Source organism: Pristiophorus japonicus, chromosome 10, assembly GCF_044704955.1.
Source record: "Pristiophorus japonicus isolate sPriJap1 chromosome 10, sPriJap1.hap1, whole genome shotgun sequence".
Taxonomy (NCBI): Eukaryota; Metazoa; Chordata; class Chondrichthyes; family Pristiophoridae; genus Pristiophorus; species Pristiophorus japonicus.
Genome location: NC_091986.1, coordinates 40,884,160 through 40,911,264, shown reverse-complemented (window position 1 = coordinate 40,911,264; position 27,105 = coordinate 40,884,160). Strand labels below are relative to the sequence as shown.

The 27,105-nt window shown below is 45.4% G+C and overlaps 1 protein-coding gene across 1 annotated transcript; it reads left to right on the top strand.

Moving 5' to 3' along the window:
• The first annotated feature begins 6,051 nt into the window (after window positions 1-6,051).
• Window positions 6,052-8,032, top strand: mettl18 (methyltransferase 18, RPL3 N3-histidine). The gene has a single exon (XM_070891394.1). The coding sequence runs from the start codon at window positions 6,109-6,111 to the stop codon at window positions 7,399-7,401; it is 1,293 nt and encodes a 430-aa protein (XP_070747495.1). The 5' UTR covers window positions 6,052-6,108; the 3' UTR covers window positions 7,402-8,032.
• Window positions 8,033-27,105: the final 19,073 nt, after the last annotated feature.

Below are 27,105 nucleotides of genomic sequence, written 5' to 3'. Positions count from 1 at the left end.
ATCACAGATAGATAGATTTTTAACCAATAAGGGAATTAAGGGTTATGGGGAGCAGGCGGGTAAGTCGAGCTGAGTCCATGGCCAGATCAGCCATGATCTTGTTGAATGGCGGAGCAGGCTCGAGGGGCTAGATGGCCTACTCCTGTTCCTAATTCTTATGTTCTTATTGAGCTAATAATAATGATAAAATATGTTGGATGAGACTTTACTGATGGAGGATTGCTTACTTGGTATCTGATGGAACCCTATTGTAGATCATTGTCGTGAACAGAATTATTTCCTTCTCCCAACACTGCAGTTGCAGTTTTAAAATTAATGAAAGCTTACTAAAAAAAAAATTGCCTGGAAAGTACTGTGTGTCGCTGAATGAGACAAGATCTGCTCAGCCGAGAACTTTTAAAAATCTTGTCATTATTTTATTCTGTTCTACATCTCCAGTGAGTGGATCCAAGTAAAATATTATTAAAGAGACTTTTATTTAGTTCATTTGTCTGGATTAAATCACTTTTGTGGTCTCAATGTGGTTTATCTGGCAGTCTGTGAAATTCCCCAATACTCACTTGTCTAAATCCATGGGTGCATTTTCCAATCCTAATTAAACTGGTAACAGTTGTAAGACGGGCTATTAATTCAGAGACCTGAACTGCACTAGAAACTGAAAAGTGAATCAAAATGGGCATTGCCAATACTTGAATTTAGTCCAGTCCAGTACTATGTCTAGTTGACCCAACACCTTCCCTACTTGACACAGCTGAGAAAAGACCGAGTGTGTGATCGATTCCATCTCTTCCTAGATGCTGCTACATATTGGCTTTACAAAATTCAACATCATGGGAAAGTGGGATCCCTTTAGTGTTAAAGGAGGATCCCACTTTCAGTTTTAGAAGTACAATGTAATTATGCTTCTCCGTTGACAAGTAATAATTTTGTGCTTAACTTGTCAAACACCATCATCCTTCATGTGCAGTCTCAGTATTAAGAGATTTCAACACTGATACAATTGCGAAGAGAGAGACCAACCATCTTGGTTACTTCTACCCTTACCCTCTTGAAAGGCACTGACTCTTGGAAGTAGCGTTTGACTGGTGCCAGCAACCTCCAATGCTGCATGATATCCCTTTGCCTGAACAGCAATTATTTGTAAGATTTTTCCCCATTAGATGATCCAACAGATGGCACCTGAAAGTGATCGACAACAACAGAGGAGGACTAAGGGTTTAATTACGAAGGGGAAAATAGAGTATGAGAGGAAGCTTGCAGGGAACATAAAAACTGATTGCAAAAGCTTCTATAAATATGTGAAGAGAAAAAGATTAGTAAAGACAAACGTAGGTCCCTTGCAGTCGGATTCAGGTGAATTTATAATGGGGAACAAAGAAATGGCAGACCAATTGAACCAATACTTTGGTTCTGTCTTCATAAAGGAAGATACAAATAACCTTCCGAATGTATTAGGGGACAGTGGGTCTAGTGAGAATGAGGAACTGAAAGATATCCTTATTAGGCAGGAAATTGTGTTAGGGAAATTGATGGGATTAAAGGCCGATAAATCCCCGGGTCCTGATAGTCTGCATCCCAGAGTACTTAAGGAAGTGGCCCTAGAAATAGTGGATGTATTGGTGATCATTTTCCAACAATCTATCGACTCTGGATCAGTTCCTATGGACTGGAGGGTAGCTAATGTAACACCACTTTTTAAAAAAGGAGGGAGGAAGAAAGCGGGTAATTATAGACCGGTTAGCCTGACATCAGTAGAGGGGAAAATGTTGGAATCAATCATTAAGGATGAAATAGCAGCCCATTTGGAAAGCAGTGACAGGATCGGACTGAGTCAGCATGGATTTATGAAAGGGAAATCATGCTTGACAAATCTTCTGGAATTTTTTGAGGATGTAACTAGTAGAGTGGACAAGGGAGAACCAGTGGATGTGGTGTATTTGGACTTTCAAAAGGCTTTTGACAAGGTCCCGCACAAGAGATTGGCGTACAAAATCAAAGCGCATGGTATTGGGGGTAATGTACTGACATGGATAGAGAACTGGTTGGCAGACAGAAAGCAGAGAGTTGGGATAAACAGGTCCTTTTCAGAATGGCAGGCAGTTACTAGTGGGGTGCCGCAGGGCTCAGTGCTGGGACACCAGCTCTTTACAATATACATTAACGATTTGGATGAAGGAATAGAGTGTAATATCTCCAAGTTTGCGGATGACATTAAACTGGGTGGCGGTATGAGCTGTGAGGAGGATGCTAAGAGGCTGCAGGGTGACTTGGACAGACTAGGTGAGTGGGCAAATACATGGCAGATGCAGTATAATGTGGATAAATGTGAGGTTATCCATTTTGGTGGCAAAAGCACGAAGGCAGAATATTATCTGAATGGCGGCAGACTAGAAAAAGGGGCGGTGCAACGAGACCTGGGTGTCATGGTTCATCAGTCACTGAAAGTGGACACGCAGGTACAGCAGGCTGTAAAGAAGGCAACTGGTATGTTGGCCTTCATAGCTAGGGGATTTGAATATAGGAGCAGGGAGGTCTTATTGCAGTTGTACAGGGCCTTAGTGAGGCCTCACCTGGAATATTGTGTTCAGTTTTGGTCTCCTAGTCTGAGGAAGGACGTTCTTGCTATTGAGGGAGTCCAGCGAAGGTTCACCAGACTGATTCCAGGGATGGTTGGGCTGTCATATGAGAAGAGACTGGATCAACTGGGCCTTTATTCACTGGAGTTTAGAAGAATGAGAGGGGATCTCAGAGAAACATATAAGATTCTGACGGGAATGGACAGGTTAGATGCAGGAAGAATGTTCTCGATGTTGGGGACGTCCAGAACCAGGGGACATAGTCTTAGGATAAGGTGTAGGCCATTTAGGACTGAGATGAGGAAAAACTTCTTCACTCAGAGAGTTGTTGATGCCAGTTCATTGGATATATTCAAGAGGGAGTTAAGGGGATCAAAGGGTATGGAGAGAAAGCAGGAAAGGTGATACGTCCTTACTATACAGTGTAAATGCACACGAAGCCCATGCTTGAGAGAAGGTCAGTCTGTGACCTGTCCTTTATTCCTTAGCACTCAAGTGTTGAAGGTGGGTGGAGCTTCCCCTTTTATACCTGAAGGTCCAGGTTAGGAGTGTCTCCCACCTAGTGGTCATTGTTCTCACAGTGTACAACTTAGGTCAGATTATACATGGGTTACAATGCTGGTTGAATACATAACAAAAGGGGTACTGAAGGAATGATCAGCCATGATCTTATTGAATGACGGTGCAGGCTCGAAGAGCCGAATGGCCTACTCCTGCACCTATTTTCTATGTTTCTATGTTAACAACTTGCATTTATATAGCGCCTTTAACGTAATGAAGCATCCCAAGGTGCTTCACAGGAGCATAATGAGATAAGAAATTTGAAACAGAGCCGCATAAGTAGAAATTAGCGCAGGTGACCAAAAGCTTGGTCAAATGAGCTTCCGGCCACACATCTGCGGCATAACTAAAACCACCTATTTCCACCTCCGTTGGATTCCCTCCCCCCCCCCCCCCCCCACCGCCTCAGCTTATCTGCTGCTGAAAACCTCATCCATGCCTTTGTTACCTCTAGACTTGACTACTCCAACACACTCCTAGCTGGCCTCCCATATTCTACCCGACGTAAACTAGAGGTCATCTAAAACTCAGCAGCCCGTGTCCTAACTCGCACCAAGTCCCGATCACTCATCACCCCTGTGCTCGCTGACCTACATTAGCTCCCGGTTAAGCAACGCTTCGATTTAAAAATTCTCATCCTTGTTTACAAATCCCTCCATGTCCTCGTCCTTCCTTATCTCTGTAATTTCTTGCAGCCTCACAACCCCACGAGATGTTGCGCTCCTCAAATTCTGCCCTCTTGTGCATCCCTGATTATAACTGCTCAACCATCGGTGGCCGTGCCTTTAACTGCTTGGGCCCTAAACTCTGGAACTCCCTCCCTAAACCTCTCCTCCTCTCTACCTCTCTTTCCTCCTTAAAACTTACCCCTTTGACCAAGCTTTTGGTCATCTGCTGTAATTTCTTCTTATGTGGCTCGGTGTCAAATGTATTTGTTTTGTCTTATAACACTGCTGTGAAGCACCTTGGGGTATTTTACTATGTTAAAGGTGCTATATAAATAAAAGTTGTTGTTTTAAGGAGGAAAGAGCGTTAGAGACGCAGAGAGGTTTAGGCAGGGAGTTCCAGTGCTTGAGGCCCAGGCAATGGAAGGCACGGCCACCAATAATTGAGCGATTATAATCAGGGATGCTCGAGGTCAGAATTAGAGGTGCGCAGACATCTAGGGGGGGCGGGGGGTTGTGGGGCTGGAGGAGATTACAGAGATAGGGAGGAGCGAGGCCATGGAGGGATTTGAAAATAAGGATGAGAATTTTGAAATTGAGGCATTGCCGAGTTTTGGATCAACTCTAGTTTACATAGGGCAGAATGTGGGAGGCCAGCCAGGAGTGCGTTGGAATAGTCAAGTCGAGAGGTAATAAAGGCATGGATGAGGGCTTCAGCAGCGGATGAGCTGAGGCAAGCATGGAGATCCTATAATCTGGTGCCCAGAATTGGACACAATATTTTAGCTGAGGCCTATCAGCAACCTGGGATCAATGCTAATTATTGGTCAATCGATATATATTTAAACTTTCCCTCCTTAAATCCCTCCATCATTTTCTCCTTGAAGAGGTTCCTTGAAACCTACCTTTTTAACCAAGCTTTTGGTCATCCCTTTCTAATCTCTCTATTTTTGGCTCAGCCGCTGTTCTTCTTGTACTTTCAGCTGTGGCTCAGTGGGTAACAGTCTTGCCTCTGATTCAGAAGGTTGTCTCCCACTCCAGAGACTTAACCACAAACATCCAGCTGACATTCCAGTGCAGTACTGAAGGAGCGCTACAATATCGGAGGTGGAACCTTTCGGATGAGATGATAAACCGAGGCCCCGTCTGCCCTTCCAGCTGAACATAAAAGATCCCATGTCACTATTTCAAAGAGCAGGGGAGTTATCCAAGGCCAATATTTATCCCTCATACATCGCTTAAAAACAAATTCTGTGATTATAATCACAGTGCTGTTTGCGGGAGCTTGCTGTGCACATATTGGTTGCTGCGATTCCGATTACAACAGTGACTACACTACAAAAGTAGGTGGTCGAGACTTTTTATTACAACAGTGACTTCTCTTCAAAAAATACTTTATTGGCTGCGAGGTGCTTTGGAACATCCTGAGGTGGTGAAAGACGCTACATAAATGCAAGTCTTTCTTTCTCTAAGATCGCTGCGCTCCTCCAATTCTGACCAAGTTGTCAACATAATACAAGATGTCATTGTTTATGAAGCACCTTAAGTGTTGCCTCGATACAAATGAAAATGGTTGCTGCTTCTAGCTGGCTGCATACTGCAATCCCTCAGGGAGAGGGCTCACTCTCCCAGGCCACTGACAGCAGACCCGCTGTGGCGGATCTCGAACCTCCCACCCGCCGGACGGCGCCCAGTCTGCGCGCGCGCGTGCAATCCGACGCTCTGAGAAATGGGGGTGTGTGTCAGCGTGGTCAGGGAAACGTGGGTGAGGTTGAAGTGGGCGTGGACTGAATTACATCATGCGCAGATGCCGGTGCGGCATGAAGCCCGCCGATTGGCTGAGAGAGGAAAACGGGGGTGGCGCGGTGGACTGAATTGCGTCACGGGGAGGCCGGCTGGCTGACGTGCGATCCCGATCCAGCCCACTGATTGGCTGAGAGCGCGAGGCGGAAAGGGGTGCGGCCAGTCAAACGTGACGTGCGGGCCAGCGCGGGGGTTTGTGCGATAAACATTAAGCGATTGGCTGAGAGAGAGTGAGAGTGGGGCGGGGCGGGGCGGGGGGGGGGGTCAGGAATCAGCCACGCGCGCCGATTGGCTGAGAGCGAAGGAGGTGGTGGGGATCGTCAGGCCAACGTCACGCGCGGGCGTGGGATACCGTGTGTTGATTGGCTGAGAACGAAGGTGATGCGCATGGTCAGAGGAGCGCGGGCGTTGGATACCGTGTGTTGATTGGCTGAGAACGAAGGTGATGCGCATGATCAGAGGAGCGCGGGCGTTGGAAGTGGTGGTTGCTGGTGGGCGCGAGCATGGAATTCAAATTCAATTTTAACTTCAGTCCGGCGGCGACAGGGAGCGCCTCCGCCATCCCCACAGGCCCCGAGCACCCGGTCCCCGGGGCCGGAAGCACTGAGGGCCAGGCCCGGGGGAGCCAGCCATGTGGGCCCGGCCTGCGGGAGCACCGGGTGGGACGGGAGCAGGCGGCCAGACTGCTGGACAATAAGATGGCGGAGGAGCTGGAGCTGGTTGTGGCATCAGGCGGCCCCGGCACCGAACACCTTGGCATCGAGTGCCTTGGCACCAAGCACGTTTCTGCGCGGGGGATGGCACTCGGCCCGCGCCCCGAGGGGCAGGGCGAGCCCTCCGGCGCCGTCCCCCCTGGCTGCGACCGCGTCCCCGGGCTCTACGAGGGAGGGCGGAAGGTCTGGGAATGCACCTACGACCTGCTCGCCTACCTGGGCGGGCTTGAGCTGCGGGGCCGGCGGGTCCTGGACCTGGGCTGCGGGGCCGGGCTGCTGGGCATTGCCGCCTTAAGGCAGCGGGCGGCCGAGGTCCATTTCCAGGACTACAACGCAGCAGTGATCGAGGGGGTCACCATCCCCAACGTAGCTTTGAGCGAGGGGAGTGGGCCGCCTCCAGGCGGGGAGGAACGGCACACACTCGAGGACGGGAATGACCGGCCACCTGGAAAACGAAGCAAAGACACTCTGGGTGGGAAGGCACGGCCTGAGCGCGAAGATGATGAGGACCGACACAACGTATCACCAGGAAATCGAAGCAAAGACGAGGAATCTCCGGGTGGGAACCGACGGCTCGAGGTCCAAGATGATGAGGACGGACCACCTGGAAAACGAAGCAAAGACCCTGCGTCTCCAGGTGGGAAGGAACAGCCCATGGTTGAAGTTAATGTGGACGGACACGAGCCCGCTGGAAAACGAAGCAAAGACAGGGAGTCACCCTCGTCTCCTAAACCGGGGATGCTTTCCCGCTGCCGGTTCTTTTCGGGGGAATGGTCCCACTTCAGTAAAGTTCATGGCAGCAATAGCTCTTTCAAGTATGACGTGATTCTGACATCCGAGACTATTTACAATCCAGACTGCTACCATGCTTTGCACGACACGCTTTCGAGCTTGCTTTCTGAAAGAGGAAAGGTTTATTTGGCCAGTAAAGCCCATTACTTTGGGGTGGGTGGGGGAATTCATCTGTTCGAGAGTTTTGTGAAAGAGAACAAGGTTTTTGAGATCGAGACAGTGAAAGTTATCAATGATGGACTTCAGCGATGCATTGCAGTAATGTTTTTCAGGATGGACAAATGTTTGTGACCGTTTACTTCAAAAATGAAGTACCCATTACAGAAAGTTTAACTCTGGGAACACTTGGTTTTCTCAATGAATATTGAGGATTTGTTTTATATCTTGACGAGCTGGAATTTATGGGAGAATGGCTGAACCTTTGGCGTAAAGGACTGAAGAGTTGAATGATTGGTTCAGTCATTTTACATACACACCGAAAGGGTTTTTGCATAGACTAATGTCTGAATAAATCTTCATGTTGATCTAATTTAGTAAAGAAAGTGTTTCAGGGGGAAACAACTGCAGAAATAAACTGTTCCAAGTGCTTTGAAAACCATTTAGAAGCTGTCTTTGAAGGTTTTGTGGTGAATGGATCAAGTATCCCAAAAAGAGTTTAAATTTAATATTTGTGCTGATGAAACTAACAGGGAAAGGAAGCTTGGGCCTATTTGGAGTGGTATTGAATTTTTGAAATTCTTAAGATGGAACAATACTGTACACGAGCTGCTAATCTGTTGGATTTCAGGGCTGGAAATTGTGTCAAAAATGTAAATGTGTTTACACTAAAGTTCTTACCAGCGTGGGCATAAACCCTGAGGATAACTTTGTAATTCTTGTGGCTTTAGTTGTCTAATAAAACACCACCTTGTGGTTTCAATAATACCTTTTTCAGCCACTTTTTAAAAATCCTTTTGGGGTAGTTGACTTATTTATTTTAACTACTGTTGGAACTTGGAGCAAAAATTAATTGCGTTATAATCGTGACTGGTCTGTAAAGCAGTTGGCTTATCTATCAAATAAGAGCTGCTTTTTGTGCCATGTAACATTATGCAGGGATAAGTTATAGTAAAGCTTAACATTAAGTTATCAAAGCGGCACTTCAGTTCAAGTGATATTTGTGTATCAAGGCACTTCACATAATTTCTCTGAAATGCAAAATCTGGAGGCAAATGTAACTTCTGCGCCAATCGGGTACCATAAACTAATCAGGTGACTGTCGTTTAATGGAAATGTGGAGGGAGCTATATTCACTGAAATGAAATTCAACAACAACGTGTATTTATATAGCGCCTTTAACGTAGTAAAACATCCCAAGACACTTCACAGGAGTATTAAAAGATAAAAGAAATTTGACACCAAGCTGCATAAGAAGAAATTACAGCAGATGACTAAAAGCTTGGTCAAAGAGGTAGATTTTAAGGAGCGTCTTAAAGGAGGAAAGAGGTAGAAAGGCAGAGGGGTTTAGGGAGGGAGTTCCAGAGCTTGGGGCTCAGGCAGTTGAAGGCATGACCACCGATGGTTGAGCAGTTATAATCAGGTATGCTCAAAAGTGAAGAATTTGAGGAGCACAAACATCTTGGGTTGTGGGGCTGGAGCAGATTACAAAGATAGGGAGGGGCGAGGTCATGGAGGGATTTGTAAACCAGGATGAGAATTTTGAAATTGAGGCATTGCTTGATCTGTGATTCCACAATCTCTTAAGCTGTTGATTGCTGGCTTGCTTTTTTATGTATATATATTTTTGAAAGAGGAAAAAAAATACTCCTTAATATTGCGAATCCAGCACGATTGATTGGTTATGGTACTGGATTAACAACCCAGAAGTTGAGTCAAAATTGCACTGGCATGTTGCAAAATTGACTTAAAATCTGGCACCAGATTAAATGACCGAGCTGCTGTTTTGTCATTTTAAAAACCTGGTTCATTAATGTCCTGCAGGGAAGGGACCTCCCAGTCCTACCTGGTATTATTTTTTTGATGAGGTAACAGAGAGGGTTGATGAGGGTAATGTGGTTGATGTGATGTACATGGACTTCCAAAAGCGTTTGTAAAGTGCCACATAATAGGCTTGCCAGCAGAGTTGAAGTCCGTGGAATAAAAGGGACAGTGGCAGCCTGGATATGGAATTGACTAAGTCACAGGAAACAGAGAGTAGTGGTGAATGGTAGTTTATCGGACTGGAGGAAGGTGTACAGTGGTGTTCCCCAGGAGTCGGTACTAGGAACACTGCTCTTTATATATTAAAGACTTAGACTTGAGTGTAGAGGGCACAATTTCAAAATCTGCAGATGACACAAAACTTGCAAGTATAGTGAACAGTGAGGAGGATAGTGAAAAACTTCAAGAGGACATTGACATAGACTGACACTCCAGTGCAATGCAGAGGGAGCGCTGCACTGTCGGAGGTGCCGTCTTTCGGATAAGATGTTAAAACGAGGCCCTGTCTGCTCTCGGGTTCATGTAAAAGATCACAAAGAGCAGGGTAGTTAACCCCAGTGTCCAGACCAATATTTATCCCTCAATCAACACCACAAAAACAGTTTGTCTAGTCATTATCGCATGTGTGTAAATTGGCTGCTGTGTTTCCCATATTCCAATAGTGATTACACTCCAAAAGTACTTCATTGGCTGTAAAGCATTTCGGGACGTCCGGTGGTCGCGAAAGGCACTATATAAATGCAAGTCTTTTATATGTGCACAATTTGTTGAAGGTGGCAGGGCAGGTTGAGAAGGCGGTTTAAAAAAAGCATAAGGGATCCTGGGCTTCACACATAGAGGCATAGGGTACAAAAGCAAGGAAGTTATGATGAATCTTTATAAAAAAACAGTTTCGGCCTCAACTGGAGTATTGTGGCCAATTCTGGGCACTGCACTTTAGGAAAGATGTGAAAGCCTTGGAGAGAGTGCAGAAGAGATTTACAAGAATGGTTCCAGGGATGAGGGACTTCAGTTACATAAGAACATGAGAATTAAGAGCAGGAGTAGGCCATTCGGCCCCTTGGGCCTGCTGTGCCATTCAATGAGATCATGGCTGATCTTCTACCTCAACTCCACTTTCCTGCACTATCCCCATATCCCTTGATTCCCTTAATATCATAGAAACATAGAAAATAGGTGCAGGAGTAGGCCATTCGGCCCTTCGAGCCTGCACCACCATTCAATAAGATCACGGTTGATCATTCACCTCAGTACCCCTTTCCTGCTTTCTCTCCATACACCTTGATCCCTTTAGCTATAAGGACCGTATCTAACTCCCTCTTGAATATATCCAACGAACTGGCATCAACATCTCTCTGCGGTATGGAATTCCACAGGTTAACAACTCTGAGTGAAGAAGTTTCTCCTCATCTCAGTCCTAAATGGCCTACCCCTTATCCTTAGATTGTATCCCCTGGTTCTGGACTTCCCCAGCTTTGGGAACATTCTTCCTGCATCTAACCTGTACAGTCCTGCCAGAATTTTATATGTTTCTATGAGATTCCCTCTCATCCTTCCAAACTGCAGTGAATACAGGCCCAGTCGATCCAGTCTCCTCACATGTCAGTCCTGCCATCCTGGGAATCAGTCTGGTGAACTTTCGCTGCACTCCCTCAATAGCAAGCACGTTCCTCCTCAGATTAGGAGATCAAAACTGAACACAGTATTCCAGGTGAGGCCTTACCAAGGCCCTGTACAACTGCAGTAAGACCTCCCTGCTCCTATGCTCAAATCCCCTAGTATGTTGGCCTTTATAGCTAGGAGATTTGAGTACAGGGGCAGGGAGATGTTGCTACAGTTGTACAGGGCCTTGGTGAGGCCACACCTGGAGTATTGTGTACAGTTTTGGTCTCCTAACCTGAGGAAGGACATTCTTGTTATTGAGGGTGTGGCAGCGAAGGTTCACCAGACTGATTCCGGGATGGCGGGACTGACCTATCAAGAAAGACTAAATCAACTGGGTTTGTATTCACTGGAGTTCAGAAGAATGAGAGGGGACCTTATAGAAACGTTTAAAATTCTGATGGGTTTAGACAGGTTAGATGTAGGAAGAATGTTCACAATGTTGGGGAAGTCCAGAACCAGGGGTCACAGTCTAAGGATAAGGGGTAAGCCATTTAGGACCGAGATGAGGAGAAACTTCTTCACCCAGAGAGTGGTGAACCTGTGGAATTCTCTACCACAGAAAGTTGTTGAGGCCAATTCACTAAATATATTCAAAAAGGAGTTAGATGTAGTCCTTACTACTAGGGGGATCAAGGGGTATGGCGGGAATGGGGTACTGAAGTTGCATGTTCAGCCATGAACTCATTGAATGGCGGTGCAGGCTAGAAGGGCCGAATGGCCTACTCCTGCACCTATTTTCTATGTTTCTATGTTTAACCTGTGGAATTCCCTGCTGCAGAGAGTTGTTGATGCCAGATCATTGGATATATTCAAGAGGGAGTTAAATTTGGCCCTTATGGCTAAGGGGATCAGGAGGTATGGAGAGAAAGCAGGAAAGGGTACTGAGGGAGTGATCAGCCATGATTTTATTGAATGGCGGTGCAGCTCGAAGGGCCGAATGGCCTACTGCACCTATTTTCTATGTTTCTATGAAGGAAAACATCATTTGCCATCTTCACCGCCTGCTGTACCTGTCTGCCAACTTTCAGTGACTGATAGGTGAAGAGAAAAAGATTAGTGAAGACAAATGTAAGTCCCTTGCAGTCAGATTCAGGTGAATTTATAATGGGGAACAAAGAAATGGCAGACCAGTTGAACAAATACTTTAGTTCTCTCTTCACGAAGGAAGACACAAATAACCTCCTGGAAATACTAGGGGACTGAGGGGTTAGTGAGAAGGAGGAACTGAAGGAAATCCTTATTAGGTGGGAAATTGTGTTAGGGAAATTGATGGGATTGAAGGCCGATAAATCCCCTGCATCCCAGAGTACTTAAGGAAGTGCCCCGAGAAATAGTAGATGCATTGGTGATCATTTTCCAACAGTCTATCGACTCTGGATCAGTTCCTATGGACTGGAGGGTAGCTAATGTAACACCACTTTTTAAAAAAGGAGGGAGAGAGAAAACGGGTAATTATAGACCGGTTAGCCTGACATCAGTAGAGGGGAAAATGTTGGAATCAATTCTTAAAGATGAAATAGCAGCGCATTTGGAAAGCAGTGATGGGATCGGTCCAAGTCAGCATGGATTTATGAAAGGGAAATCATGCTTGACTAATCTGCTGGAACTTTTTGAGGATGTAACTAATAGAGTGGACAAGGGAGAACCAGTGGATGTGTATTTGGACTTTCAGAAGGCTTTTGACAAGATCCCACACAAAAGATTGGTGTGCAAAATTAAAGCACATGGCATTGGGGTAATGTACTGGCGTGGATAGAGAACTGGTTGGCAGGCAGGAAGCAGGATAAACGGGTCCTTTTCAGAATGGCAGGCAGGATGCTGCAGGGCTCAGTGCTGGGATCCCAGCTATTTACAATATACATTAATGATTTAGATGAAGGAATTGAGTGTAATATCTCCAAGTTTTCAGATGACACTAAGCTGGGTGGCGGTGTGAGCTGTGTGGAGGACGCCAAAAGGCTCAAGGATGATTTGGACAGATTAGGTGAGTGGGCAAATGCATGGCAGATGCAGTATAATATGGATAAATGTAAGGTTATCCACTTTGGGGGCAAAAACACGTAGGCAGAATATTATCTGAATGGCGGCAGATTAGGAAAAGGGAAGGTGCAACGAGACCTGGGTGTCATGGTACATCAGTCATTGAAAGTTGGCATGCAGGTACAGCAGGCGGTGAAGAAGGCAAATGGTATGTTGGCCTTCGTAGCAAGAGGATTTGAGTATAGGAGCAGGGAGGTCTTACTGCAGTTGTATAGGGCCTTGGTGAGGCCTCACCTGGAATATTGTGTTCAGTTTTGGTCTCCTAATCTGAGGAAGGACGTTCTTCTATTGAGGCAGTGCAGTAAAGGTTCACCAGACTGATTCCTGGAATGGCAGGACTGACATATGAGGAGAGACTGGATCGACTGGGCCTGTATTCACTGGAGTTTAGAAGGATGAGAGGGGATCTCATAGAAACATAAAATTCTGACAGGACTGGACAGGTTAGATGCAGGAAGAATGGTCCCGATGTTGGGGAAGTCCAGAACCAGAGGACACAGTCTAAGGATAAAGGGTAAGCCATTTAGGACTGACGAGGAGAAACTTCTTCACTCAGAGAGTTGTTAACCTGTGGAATTTCCTGCCGCAGAAAGTCGTTGATGCCAATTCATTGGATATATTCAAGAGGGAGTTAGATATGGCCCTTACGGCTAAAGGGATCAAAGGGTATAGAGAGAAAGCAGGAAAAGGATACGGAGGTGAATGATCAGCCATGATCTTATTGAATGGTGGTGCAAGCTCAAAGGGCCGAATGGCCTGCTCCTGCACCTATTTTCGATGTTTCTATGTACCATGACACCCAGGTCTCGTTGCACCTCCTTTCCTAATCTGCCGCCATTCAGATATTATTCTGCCTTCGTGTTTTTGCCACCAAAGTGGATAACCTCACATTTATCCACATTATACTGCATCTGCCATGCATTTGCCCACTCACCTAACCTGTCCAAATCATCCTGCAGCCTCTTAGCGTCCTCCTCACAGCTCACACCGCCACCCAGCTTAGTGTCATCTGCAAACTTGGAGATATTACACTCAATTCCTTCATCTAAATCATTAATGTACATTGTAAATAGCTGGGGTCCCAGCACTGAGCCCTGCGGCACCCCACTGGTCACTGCCTGCCATTCTGAAAAGGACCCGTTTATCCCGACTCTCTGCTTCCTGTCTGCCAACCAGTTCTCTATCCACGTCAGTACATTACCCCAATACCATGTGCTTTAATTTTGCACACCAATCTCTTGGGTGGGACCTTGTCAAAAGCCTTTTGAAAGTCCAAATACACCACATCCACTGGTTCTCCCTTGTCCACTCTACTAGTTACATCCTCAAAAAATTCTAGAAGATTTGTCAAGCATAATTTCCCTTTCATAAATCCATGCTGACTTGGACCGATCCTGTCACTGCTTTCCAAATACGCTGCTATTTCATCTTTAATAATTGATTCCAACATTTTCCCCACTACTAATGTCAGGCTAACCGGTCTATAATTACCTGTTTTCTTTCTCCCTCCTTTTTTAAAAAAGTGGGGTTACATTAGCTACCCTCCAGTCCATAGTCGATAGACTGTTGGAAAATGATCATCAATGCCTCCACTATTTCTAGGGACACTTCCTTAAGTACTCTGGGATACAGACTATCAGGCCCTGGAGATTTATCGGCCTTCAATCCCATCAATTTCCCTAACACAATTTCCCGCCAAATAAGGATTTCCTTCAGTTTCTCCTTCTCACTAGACCCTCGGTCCCCTAGTATTCCCAGAAGGTTATTTGTGTCTTCCTTCGTGAAGACAGAACCAAAGTACTTGTTCAACTGGTCTGCCATTTCTTTGTTCCCCATTATAAATTCACCTGAATCTGACTGCAAGGGACCTATGTTTGTCTTCACTAATCTTTTTCTCTTCACATCTATAGAAGCTTTTGCTGTCAGTTTTTATGTTCCCAGCAAGCTTCCTCTCACTCTATTTACCCCCTCCTAATTAAACCCTTTGTCCTCCTCTGCTGAATTCTACATTTCTCCCAGTCCAATATCCAAAAATCTATCTTTGTCTTGAATATACTCAAAGCCTCCATCGTCCCCTGAGGTAGAGAATTCCAAAGATTCACCACCCTCAGTGAAGAAGTTTCTCCTCATCGCAGCCCTAAATGGCCGACCCCATATTCTGAGACTGTGACCCCTGGTTCTTGACTCCCCAGCCAGAGGAAACATCCTCCCTGCACCTACCCTGTCAAGCCCTGTAAGAATGTTGTATGTTTCAATGAGATCATCTCTCATTCATCTAAATTCTAGAGAATATAGGCCTAGTGTACTCAATCTCTCTTCATTGGACAATTCCCCGCCCCACCCCCCCATCCCAGGAATCAGTCTGGTGAACCATAATTGCATTCCCTCTATGGCAAGTATATTCTTCCTTAGGTAAAGGATCAATACTCCAGGTGCGGTCTCACCAGGGCCCAATATAATTGCAGTAAGATGTCTTTACTCTTGTACTCAAATCCTCTTGTAATAAAGGCCAACATTCCATTTGCTTTCTTAATTGCTTGCTGTACCTTGTAAGGAGGTGGTCCCGGGGGTCAGGTTCATCTCTGACCAACTTGAGCTGTTCGAATCGCTCCCACTCCCTTGGGTTATGGACTCTGGATTTATTTGGGGGATGTGACAAAGTGCAAAGGACAACTGGTTTGGTGCAAGAGAATTTTGTATTTTCTTGTCTGTAATAAAATCAATGTCAAAACTTATAATCACTCTAATAAATGAACAATACATTACACATTCAAAAGGGGGTACAGTATTATTACACCTCCCACCTCCCACCTCCCAATGCCTAATTCTAGCTAGGTTAGACTCCAGGCAGGGACTGTTTACAAATCCTTTCTGGTCAGTTAGCGGTAGTTCGCGATTTCGGGGTTTGGTGAAATCTGTAGGTACTGCTTGTCGTACCCTGAACGTCGGAGAAGACTTCTTACTGCGCAATCTTCAGTTGGGTTGAGTCTGCTGATGCGGTAAGGCGCGTTTTGGATCTATGGAGTAAGTACCCAGTTTTCTTCGTTAGAAATAGGTTCAAAGTTTCTTTAGGTAATGTGTTCACCTGTTGGCAGATAGGCCTCAGATTGTAGAGTGGAAACTTTTCGATTCTTTTTTTTCCCGTTAGAGTTTTGTTTCGAGTTTGGTCAATCGCGGTGGGTGTCCGTTGATACCACGTTGGCTGTGGTCGGTTGCTGCCATGATGGTGATGTTCTTCCTTCAGGACTTCGAGGCTGGAGAAATTAGTTTACAACTGTCGCGTTGGTTTCTCTCCTTGTCTTGATGACACAAGTGTAGTATGGTACTAGGCGTAGTGTGGCATACCCTCTGTTGAAACGGGGCCAGTTATACGGTTTGAGTGGTTCTAATCTTGGCGCCAAATCGGTTCAGAATTCTTTGTTTAAATTTGGCGGGCTTGACTCTTTTGTAATATTTTGGCGGGCTCGTTACAAGTTAATATGTTTTGGGTGGGTTGATGTTCGAAAACTGTTTTCTAATGGAAATATTAGCTTGGTAATCGCAATGTCCTTTTGTGCTTAGTTTTTCGCATACAGGCTGGATTGGGCCTCTCTGTGATGTATATCCTGAAATGGTTTTCCAGATTCAGATTGATGGTTAGCTATCTCTGGGTTATTTGTTGTAATGTTAATGTCTCTTGTGGAGAAGGATTCTCGAATACCCATTTCTCCAGACAAGTTAACTTAGTCCCAACACCCAGACAATCCTAATAATCAAGTTGTCGCCTGTTAATTCTTTAGGCCCGCCCATAGCCTTGAATTTGTCTTTTAAAAGTCCACAATTCGATTAAAGTTTGTAGTTTCTTCCATGAGCACTTTAGGATTTCAAACTTTCCGGTAGATAGTCCCAAATTAAATTTCCTTTCGAATGAGCCCAAACACTGGCGGGGGGTTCTTGTGAATTTTGCATCCTTTCAACCTGCATGTTAACTTTCATGTGATTCATGTATAAGGACTCCCAGGTCCCGCTGAATACCAACATCTCTCAACCTCTCACCATTTAAAAAATACTCTGCTTTTCTATTTTTCCTACCAAAGTGGATAACTTCACATTTCTCCACATTATATTCCATTTGCCATGTTGTTGCCCACTCACTTAGCCTGTCTATATCCTCTTGAATTCTCTCTGCGCCCTACAATTTGCATTCTCACCTCGCTTTGCATCATCATCAAACTTGGATATATTACATTTGGTCCTCTCGTCCAAATCATTGATATAGATTGTGAATAGCTGGGGCCTAAGCACAGATCCGTGCAGCACCCCACTAGTTACAGCCTGCCAACCTGAAAATGACCCGTTTATTCCTACTCTCGTTTTTCTGTCCGTTAACCAATCCTCAATCCATGCTGGTATATTATCCGAAATCCCATGAGCCCCAATCTTGTTCAATAACCTCTTGTATGGCACCTTATCAAATGCCTTCTGAAAATCCAAATACACCACATCCACTGATCTTCCCCACACTCCTGCCTTATCTATTCTGCTAGTTATAACTTCAAAAAACTCAACTGATTTGTCAAACATGATTTCCCTTTCATAAATCCATGTTGACTCTGCGCAATCCTAATATTATTTTCTAAGTGCCCTGTTACCACATCCTTAATAATAGATTCTAACATTTTCTCTACTACTGATGTCAAAGTTAACTGATGTATAGTTCCTCATTTTCTCTCTCCCTCCTTAAATAGCAGGGTTACCTGGATAGACTGGAAAAGCTGAGGTTGTTCTCCTTGGAGCAGAGAAATTTGAGAGGAGATTTGATGGAGGAGTCTAGACCGAGTAGGTAGAGAGAAACTTCCCATTGGCGGAAGGGTCGAGAACCAGAGGATGCAGATTTAAGGGGATTGGCAGGAGAACCAAAGGCGACATCAGGAAAATCTTTTTTACACAGGGAGTGGTTAGGATCTGGAATGTACTGCCTGAAAGGGTGGAGGAGGCAGATTCAATTGTGGCTTTCATTCTTGAATTTTTAAAATTTGCAGAGCTACGGGGGAAGGGGTGGAGAGTGGGACTAACTGAAATGTTCTTGCAGGGAGCTAGCACGGGCACGAGAGGCCAAATGGCGGCCTCCTGCGCTGTAACCATTGTGATTCTATACCATGTGTGACTCTTGTCCAATACTACGTGGTTGACTTTTAAATGCCTTGAGGTCAGCTGGCTATGGGCAATAAGTACTGCCTTGTCAGTATTGCCCACATCCATGAACAAATAAAAATACAGTTATCATTTTATAGCAAGGTTGTTGACCTACCACCATATTTCAGAATCTCCAAACCAAGCTACCGAGAAAAGATTAGAATTTCTGTCTACTTGATATAGATACATGCTCCCTCCCCGTGGGACAATACTGGATTTACACCAGTCCAGCAGAACTGAGGTTTTGAGAACTCACCCGTATACAGGAGTACTGCTGTAATATCACCTGCTATAAACTGCACAACTTTCCAACCCAGAGTACTTCCTGCTGTTTGTCTGGTCCAGATCAATATATCTGTTCGGATATTGAAGAATTATTTGCAAGAATCCTATCTTAGTGGTAGGTCTACCTAACCCAGTTCCACGATTGATCAGCCTGACTGGCTGAATCATCAGCAGTGCTCTGGACCTGCACGATTTCCGGTATTGGATTACTGAGTTTACTGCGGACAGTTGACTGGGTTACAAACTTCCAACAACAGGTTGTAATCTTGAAGCCACTCAGCTGAAAATGACTGCTCACACTTGCACAACAGGAGCACGAGGTCTACTGGAACACAGAGTGCACCTCATTTCAGCTGCTGTGCTCCCGCCAGTATTCCTCCAAATGAGTTAAAGCCAGACCTCACAACTTGCTGCAGTTTGTCATCTAAAGTTCCCATACTGCGCTGTGAGCACCCTTGTGAGATATGCACTGTGTTTATGGTGTTACCAGTTGAGGCATTTGCTGTTTTCATAGTTGAATAAGGGCTTCATCAGTTGCTTGAGTCTCTAACATGAAGCAGAGCACCATGCACATGATCTACTATCCTCTCTGCTCAAAGAGGTCAGCTGCGAAGCCTACTTCATCAGACACATCTGGAGAGGACTTTAAGCAGCTAGGTCTTCGATCAGTGTCTTTCAAAACTCTGCTGGCCATACCAGCCACACCAGTGCTCTGGAGGGGCAGACCTACCACTAAGGCCAGGATTCTCTCTCATAATCCTACAATACCGTAACAGATATATTGATCTGGACCATTCATCAGTTACCTCTACTGAGCGAAGCCTGCTGTTTCAATCTTGTGCAGTTAGTTGGTCCATGTTGCAGATTTTAGTTGCTATTGACTCAACAGTGTCAACTGTGGCTCAGCTGGTAGCACATTCACCTTTGGGTCAGAAGGTTGTGGGTTTAAGTCCCACTCCAGGGACTTGAGCACATACATCTAGGCTGACACTCCAGTGCAGTACTGAGAGAGCGCTGCACTGTCGGAGGTGCTGTCTTTCGGATGAGATGTTAAACTGAGGCCCCGCCTGCTTTCTCAGGTGGATATAAAAGATCCCATGTCACTATTTTGAAGAGCAGCTGGGGAGTTATCCCCGGTGTCCTGGCCAATATTTATCCTTCAACCATCATAACAAATACAGATTATCTGGTCATTATTGCATTGCTGTTTGTGTGAGCTCAGAGCTTAGTTTGCTTTTATGATTTTTCTTCTCTGCAATGATTGAACATGCCAAGTGTTGAGCTTACTATCAATTCCAGATCATTTATCACCGCTTCTTCGACACCCATTCATTGACTAAATGTCTCACTTTTTTCACTTGCCGGCGTGGAAGTTCCTCTGTCATAGCTCTGCTCGCTTGCAAACTTTGTTGAAGTCCTTCTGTAGTTCCTTAGCTACTTCATTAGAATAGGCTTTGTTTCCCCATCCCCCAGTTTGGTTTCAGCGGCAAATTTGACGACTAACATTAGTTAAGTCAAGTTCAGATAATTTATATAGATTAGAAACAGTAGCAGCCCTGGCACTAATTACACTGTCAATGCACTCAGTACCGCTCTACAATCTGACATCACTGAGAGCTGCAGTAAACGTGTCCATTTGCTCTAATTTATAAGTCCAGCTAACTATGGTTAACAGCAGGACTTTCCTAAGTGTAGCTGCTAATTAAAGTTGATTCTTGCTGAGAAATTAAGAACTGATCCTGTTCAAAGACCTTATCTGGGAAATTTTGGTGTGTTTTCACTTAATGCCTATATAATGAGTCCATGAAAGAAAATTGATGGAATTGGAGAAGTCGGGCATTTGTCATAGGTGTGAGATCTTTGGAAAAGCAAGAATTTATTCATGCCATCAAAATTATAAATTGGAACTATCTTGGTGGTCTAAATGCAAGTTGTGCCTATCTTCCTCTGTTGTGCAGTCACAGTTCTTCTGTTTCTCAAGTCTTTCTCACAGTTACTGCCACATTGCTGAAGGACAAATAAGGACTCTTTGTGGAGGGAATGAAAGTATTTGAGGTGTTTCTGTTCACATATCATTGTGCTGAATTAAATATTGGGAAGACCGAAGCCATTTTTTTCGGTCCCGCCACAAACTCCATTACCTAGCCACTGATTCCATGGCACTCCCTAACATCTGTCCAAGGCTGAATCAAACTGTTCGCAACCTTGATGTCATTTTTACCCGGAAATGAACTTCCAACCACATAACTAAAACCGCCTATTTCCACCTCCGTAACATCGCTTGTCTCTGCCCCGGCTTCAGCTCATCTGCAGCTGAAACCCTCATCCATGCCTTTGTTACCTCTAGACTTGACTATTCCAACGCATGCCTGGCTGGCCTCCCACATTTGACCCTACGTAAACTAGAGGCGATCCAAAACTCGGCAGCCCCTGTCCTAACTCGCACCGAGTCTCGCTCACCCATTACCCCTGTGCTTGCTGACCTACATTGGCTCTCGGTTAAGCAACGCCTCGATTTCAAAATACTCATCCTTATTTTCAATTCCCTCCATGGTCTCGCCCCTCCCTAGCTCTGTAATCTCTTCCAGCCCCACAACGAGATATCTGCGCTCCTCTAACTCTGCCCTCGTGCGCATCCCGGATTATAATCGCTCAACCATTGGTGGCCGTGCCTTCTGTTGCCTTGGCCCCAAGTTCTGAAATTCCCTGCCTAAATCTCTCTTCCTCTCTATCTCTCTGTCCTCCTTTTAAGATGCTCCTTAAAACCTACCCTAATTTCTCCATATATGGCTCGGTGTCAAGTTTTTTGTCTTATAATATTCCTGTGAAGCACCTAAGTATGTTTTACTTTGTTAAAAGCGCTTTATAAATACAAGTTATTATTGTAGAATTTTGTGCACTCTTCTGCAAACGGCAATTGAATTAATTTTAAATCGGAGATTGATAGATTTTAGTTAACCAAAGGTATTAAGGGAAATGGGGCAAATATGGGTATATGGGGTTTGGTCACATATCAGCCATGATCTTATTGAATGGTGGAACAGGCTCGAGGGACTCAATAGCCTCCTCCTGTTCCTATGTTCCTACAACTCATGTTAAACCTAAGCTAAGGTGGTTATAGTTACCTAGTTTATCCTCCTCTCCCTTCTTGAACAAGACATCAGCCTGACAGCACAATCTGCATATTTACAGTGGATTGAGAAATTGTGCTCAGATATTCTGCTTTCTGCTATTTCACTGGATTGGCTGAGGTTAACATGATAAGGGTTTCTGGCAGTAGGTGGCATTGTTGAGCTTTATAAAGATTCATGGACCATTTATACAGTGAACATCACCATCTGGTGGCGGAGATGTGGTACCACACAGACACAACCAAATCTTGGAAATGTGTAGCAGGGCTGCCAGAATCTGCAGAGAGAAAAGGCAGGTTAACATCAGAATACAACCTCTATTTGGGGAAAGTGCAGGGGGGGGTGGGTCTAATTGTGCAGCTCTTTCATAGAGCTGGCAGCGGCACAGTGATGGGTCGAATGGCCTCCTGTGCTGTAAGATTCTATGAACCAATCACATGTTTTCATAGAGGAGTTGTCATATTAATGCAAAAGGGAAATACTGCAAGTCAGAAATTAAAAACAGAAAATGCTGGAAACACTCAGCATCTGCAGAGAGAAACAGTTACATTTTCAGGTTGATGACCTTCCCTCTGAACTTTTTTTATTTGTTCCTGGGATGTGGGCATCACTGGCAAGGCCAGCATTTATTACCCATCACTAATTGCCCTTGGGAAGGTGGTGGTGAGCCGCCGCCTTGAATCGCTGCAGTCCGTGTGAAGGTGTTCCCATAAATTTGGTGCAACTGAGTGGCTTGCTAAGCTGTTTCAGAGAGCAGTTAAGAGTCTATCACATTGCTGTGGGTCTGGAGTCACATATAGGCCAGACCAGGCAAGGATGGCAGATTTCCTTCCCTAAAGGACATTAGTGAACCAGTCCAGTAGTTACATGGTCACCATTAGTGATATTAGATTTTTATTCCTGATTTATTTAATTAACTGAATCTAACCCCCCCGGGGTGGTGGGATTGAACACTCAAAAGGGGTTGGTAACGGGACATGTAAAGAACCAGAGGATGGGTTGAGAGGAGGTGTAAATGGGAATGGCAGAATCATTACCAGCAGCTGTTGTCTGAAAAATAATCACGGTAGTGATTATGATCTGAAATTGTTGAACTCGCTGCTAACCAGGTTTTGTGCTTTTTGTTTGTCAGCTCTATTTAAATGATTGTGCCCAGTGTGCCAATCACTGGGCTTCATTGACAGCATCTTCTGAGGTTGTGAAGGAGGTGTTGCTCCTATTTGGCTGGTTTGACATAAGATCAGGATTAGGAGCAGGGATAGGCCATACAACCCCTCGAGCCTGCTTCACCAATCAATACTGTTATGCTCATAATAAAGGGTGAAACTGACCACTGTATGCAATGAGTAAGTGTGACCTTGGCTCCTTTAATTAGTCTCGAGAGTGCAGGTACAGCGAGGGAGGCCTGCTTATATACAGTGCTCCCGAGGGATGCTGGGATCCCTTGGGACTCCAACAGGTAGGCCCTCTGGTGGTGGTGTGTTACAGGCTGCCAAGGGTTAAATACATAACAAATATGATCATGGCTGATCTTCGACTTCACCTTCACTTTTCTGCCCGATCCCCATATCCCTTGATTCCCCTAGAGTTCAAAGCTAAAACAATCAATTGGTCTAATCTCATTCTTGCTCATCCCTAATTAAAATCTTAATTGCGACAGCTCTTCAAAACCATTTTAAGCGTTGAGAAGCAAGAGATTTCTCTTTGAATAAAACAGGTGAGATCTTTTCTCCCTGATTAAAACAAATGGAATCAACAAGCACAATTCAAATAATATTGGTACTGGAAAATATTCTTTGAAACTAGAACAACTAATATTCCCACCCAGACCTGTAGTTTGAAAGGAGCAGTATGAGACATAAGAACATCAGAATTAGGAGCAGGAATAAGCCATACGGCCCCTCGCGCCTGCTCCACCATTCAATAAGATCATGGCTGATCTTCGACCTCAACTCCACCGTCCCGCCTTATCTCCATATCCTTTGATTCCCTTAGTGGCAAAAAAATCTATCGATCTCAGCCTTGAATATATTCAACAACTCAGCATCCAGCCCTTTGGGGTATAGAATTCCAAAGATTCACAACCCTCTGAGTTAAGAAATTTCTCCTCATCTCAGTCCTAAATAGCCGACCCCTTGTCCTGAGACTATGTCCCCTAGTTCTAGACCCACCAGCCAAGGGACACAGCCTCTCAGCATCTACCCTGTCTGTTGCATATGCAATAACTCAATAGGTTTAGTACTGTGAATGTAATCAGGTGCGACCTGACTCTACTTTATTAGCTCTCAAAATGAGGATTAAACATGTAGGCTTTCTTTATATACAAGGGCTGCACGTGTGTGTCTGTGGCCCAATGACCTCCGACGATCACTCCCCCTGGTGGCAGGTAAACCCAGGCATACATACATTACATCATTTCCCCCCCCAAGATCTTGGTATCAGTCCTATATACAAATTGAGACGTTCCGGGGCTTTCCGCTCCCTAGTTGATCGTCTCAGTTCAATTCCAGATCTGGGTGAGCTCATTCATGACTTGAGGCTGGGTAGCCGATCTAATGGGAGTGGCAGTGTCCATGTCGGGGATTGAAGGTCCAGATTCATTGACAACAGCAGGGTCTTCTGATGGCTGAATATGAATCGGTTGGTCATTGATGGTGCCTTCTTCAAGCTGTTCCGGTTTGTCTGTGTGCCGTAATTTCTTCTGATCAATGTGCCTCCTGGATGTTTGCCCATTAGTGAGCCTGACAATAAGCACCCTGTTACCCTCCTTGGCCGTAACAGTGCCAGTGATCCACTTGGGACCTTGACCATAATTTAGCATATACACAGGACCATTAATAGAGATGTCGCGTGACACGGCAGTGCGATCATGATACCTCTGCCGATGTTGACATTTGTTTTCGACGTGATCGTTAAGATTGAGGTGGACAAGCGAGAGCCTGGTCTTGAGACCTCTCTTCATCAACAGTTCAGCAGGGGGAACCCCGGTAAGCGAGTGGGGTCTCGTCCTGTAACTAAGCAGTATGCGTGGCAAGCGAGTCTGCAAAGAACAATGAGTTAGCATTTCAGGCTCTGCTTGATGGTTTGGCCGACCCGCCCCGCTTGACCATTGGACGCGGGTTTGAACGGTGCTGACCTTATGTGCTTGATACCATTGAGTCTCATAAACTCTTGAAACTCCAAACTCGTGAAGCACGATCTGTTGGTGCTCACAACGATGTCGGGCAGACCATGAGTGGTGAACATGGCACGAAGGCTCTCAATGGTGGCTGTGGATGTGCTGGATGACATGATTACACATTCTATCCATTTGGAATACGCATCCACCACCACCACAAAACATTTTGCCCAGGAAAGGACCCGTATAGTCGATGTGGATCCTCGATCATGGTTTGGATGGCCACGACCACAGACTTAGCGGAGATTCCATTGGTGCTTTGCTTAACTGCATGCAAGTGTTGCACTGATGCACACATGACTCCAAATCAGAGTCAATGCCAGGCCACCAAATGTGAGACCTGGCAATGGCCTTCATCATCACAATACTGGGATGGGTACTGTGTAAATCCCGTACAAATCTCTCCCTGCCTTTCTTGGGCATAACAACACAATTACCCCATAGCAAACAATCAAATTGAATAGATAGTTTGTCTTTGCGATGGTTGTAAGGTTTGGTCTCATCACACTCTTCCCTGGGAATGGCCGACCAATCACCACTAAGGACACAATGTTTTACAACCGATAAGATCGAATCCTGGCTGGTCCAGGTCCTAACTTGTTGAGTAGTGACAGGCAACCCTTCACTCTCAAAGGCATCCATGACCAGCAGTAAATCTGTGGGCTGTGGCGTTTCCACCTCCGGCGTGGGCAACGGTAAACGGCTCAATGCATTGGCACAATTCTCGGTGCCAGGTCTATGGCGAACGACATAATCATAGGCAGAAGATGTCAGCGCCCACCTATGGATGTGGGACGATGCATTGGTACTGATACCTCTATGCTCTGAAAACAAAGATAGGAGCGGCTTGTGATCAGTTTCAAGCTTGAAACGAAGACCAAACAGATACTCGTGCATCTTTTTAAACCCAAAAATGCAGGCTAAAGCTTCTTTCTCTATCATGCCGTAGGCTCTTTCTGCTTTGGACAAGCTTCTCGACGCGTATGCAATGGGTTGTAATTTGCCCGACTCATTGTTGGAAGACGCAACCAACCCCGTGTGATGAAGCATCACAGGCCAATACTAAACGCTTGCACGGGTCATAATATGCCAGCAATTTGTTGGAACAAAGCAGATTTCTAGCCTTCTCGAAGGCCCTGTCTTGAGATACACCTCAAACCCAGTTGTCGCCTTTTCTGAGCAGCATGTGCAGTGGCTCTAATAATGTGCTTAAATTACCAAAGTAGTTGAGAAGACCAAGGAACGAACGCAGCTCCATCAGATTCTGAGGTCTGGGTGCATTTTTGATGACCTCTGTTTTCGAGTCCGTCGGCCCGATGCCATCTGCAGCAATCTTCCTAGGAATTCGACTTCCAGTGCCATAAAGACGCACTTTGAACATTTCAGCTTGAGCCCCACTTTGTCCAGACGACATAGAACCTCTTCCAGGTTGTGCAGGTGTTCGGCAGTGTCACGACCTGTGACCAGAATGTCGTCTTGGAACACCACGGTTCAAGGGACGGATTTCAGTAAACTCTCCATGTTTCTCTGAAATATGGCTACAGCTGAGCGAATTCCAAAAGGACACCTATTGTAAATGAACACCCCTTTATGCGTATTGATGCACGTAAGTTTCTTTGACGATTCGACAAGCTCCTGTGTCATATAGGCCGATGTCAGATCCAATTTGGTGAACGACTTTCCCCGGCTAGCTTTGCAAACAGGTCATTGACTTTTGGTAAGGGGTACTGATCCTGTTTCAAAACTCGGTTGATCGTAACCTTGTAGTCTCCACAAATCCTGACACTGCCATCACTCTTCAGTACAGGAACAATGGGACTAGCCCATTAATTAAATTCGACCGGTGAAATGACCCCTTCATGTTGGAGTCTGTCCAGTTCGATTTCGACCTTCTCCCTCATCATGTACGGGACTGCCCGGGCTTTGTGATGGACGGGTCTTGCAACCGAGTCCAGGTGAATCTGCACCTTGGCTCCCGTGAAGTTGCCGATACCCAGTTCAAACAACGAGGGAAATTTGCTCAGCACTTGAGTACACGACATGTCATCCACTGATGACAAAGCTTTAATATCGTTCCAGTTCCACTTAATTTTTCCGCGCCAACTCCTGCCGAACAGCGTTGGACCATTGCCTGGAATGATCCACAGCGATAGATCGTGAACCGCCTCATCGTACGACACCTTGCTGCTGCCAATCACTGGTATGAGCTCTTTGGTGTAGGTACGCAATTTTGCATTTACTGGACCCAGCTTGGGTTTCACGGCCTTGGTGTCCCACAGCTTTTCGAAAGTCCTCTGGCTCATAATTGACTGACTCGCACCCGTGTCTAATTCCACAGATACCGGCACGCCGTTGAATTTTACTTCGATCATTATCGGTTGGCTCTTTGTCAGGAACGAATGTACACTATACACTTCCTCCTCGGGTATCTCGGGTTGCATTGCCGGATCCGCTCCGGATCGGTCATCATCATCCGCGTGGTGTCTCGCAGCACGCTTGCTGAGCTGCGGACACATCCGCTGAAGGTGCCCCATTTTCGCA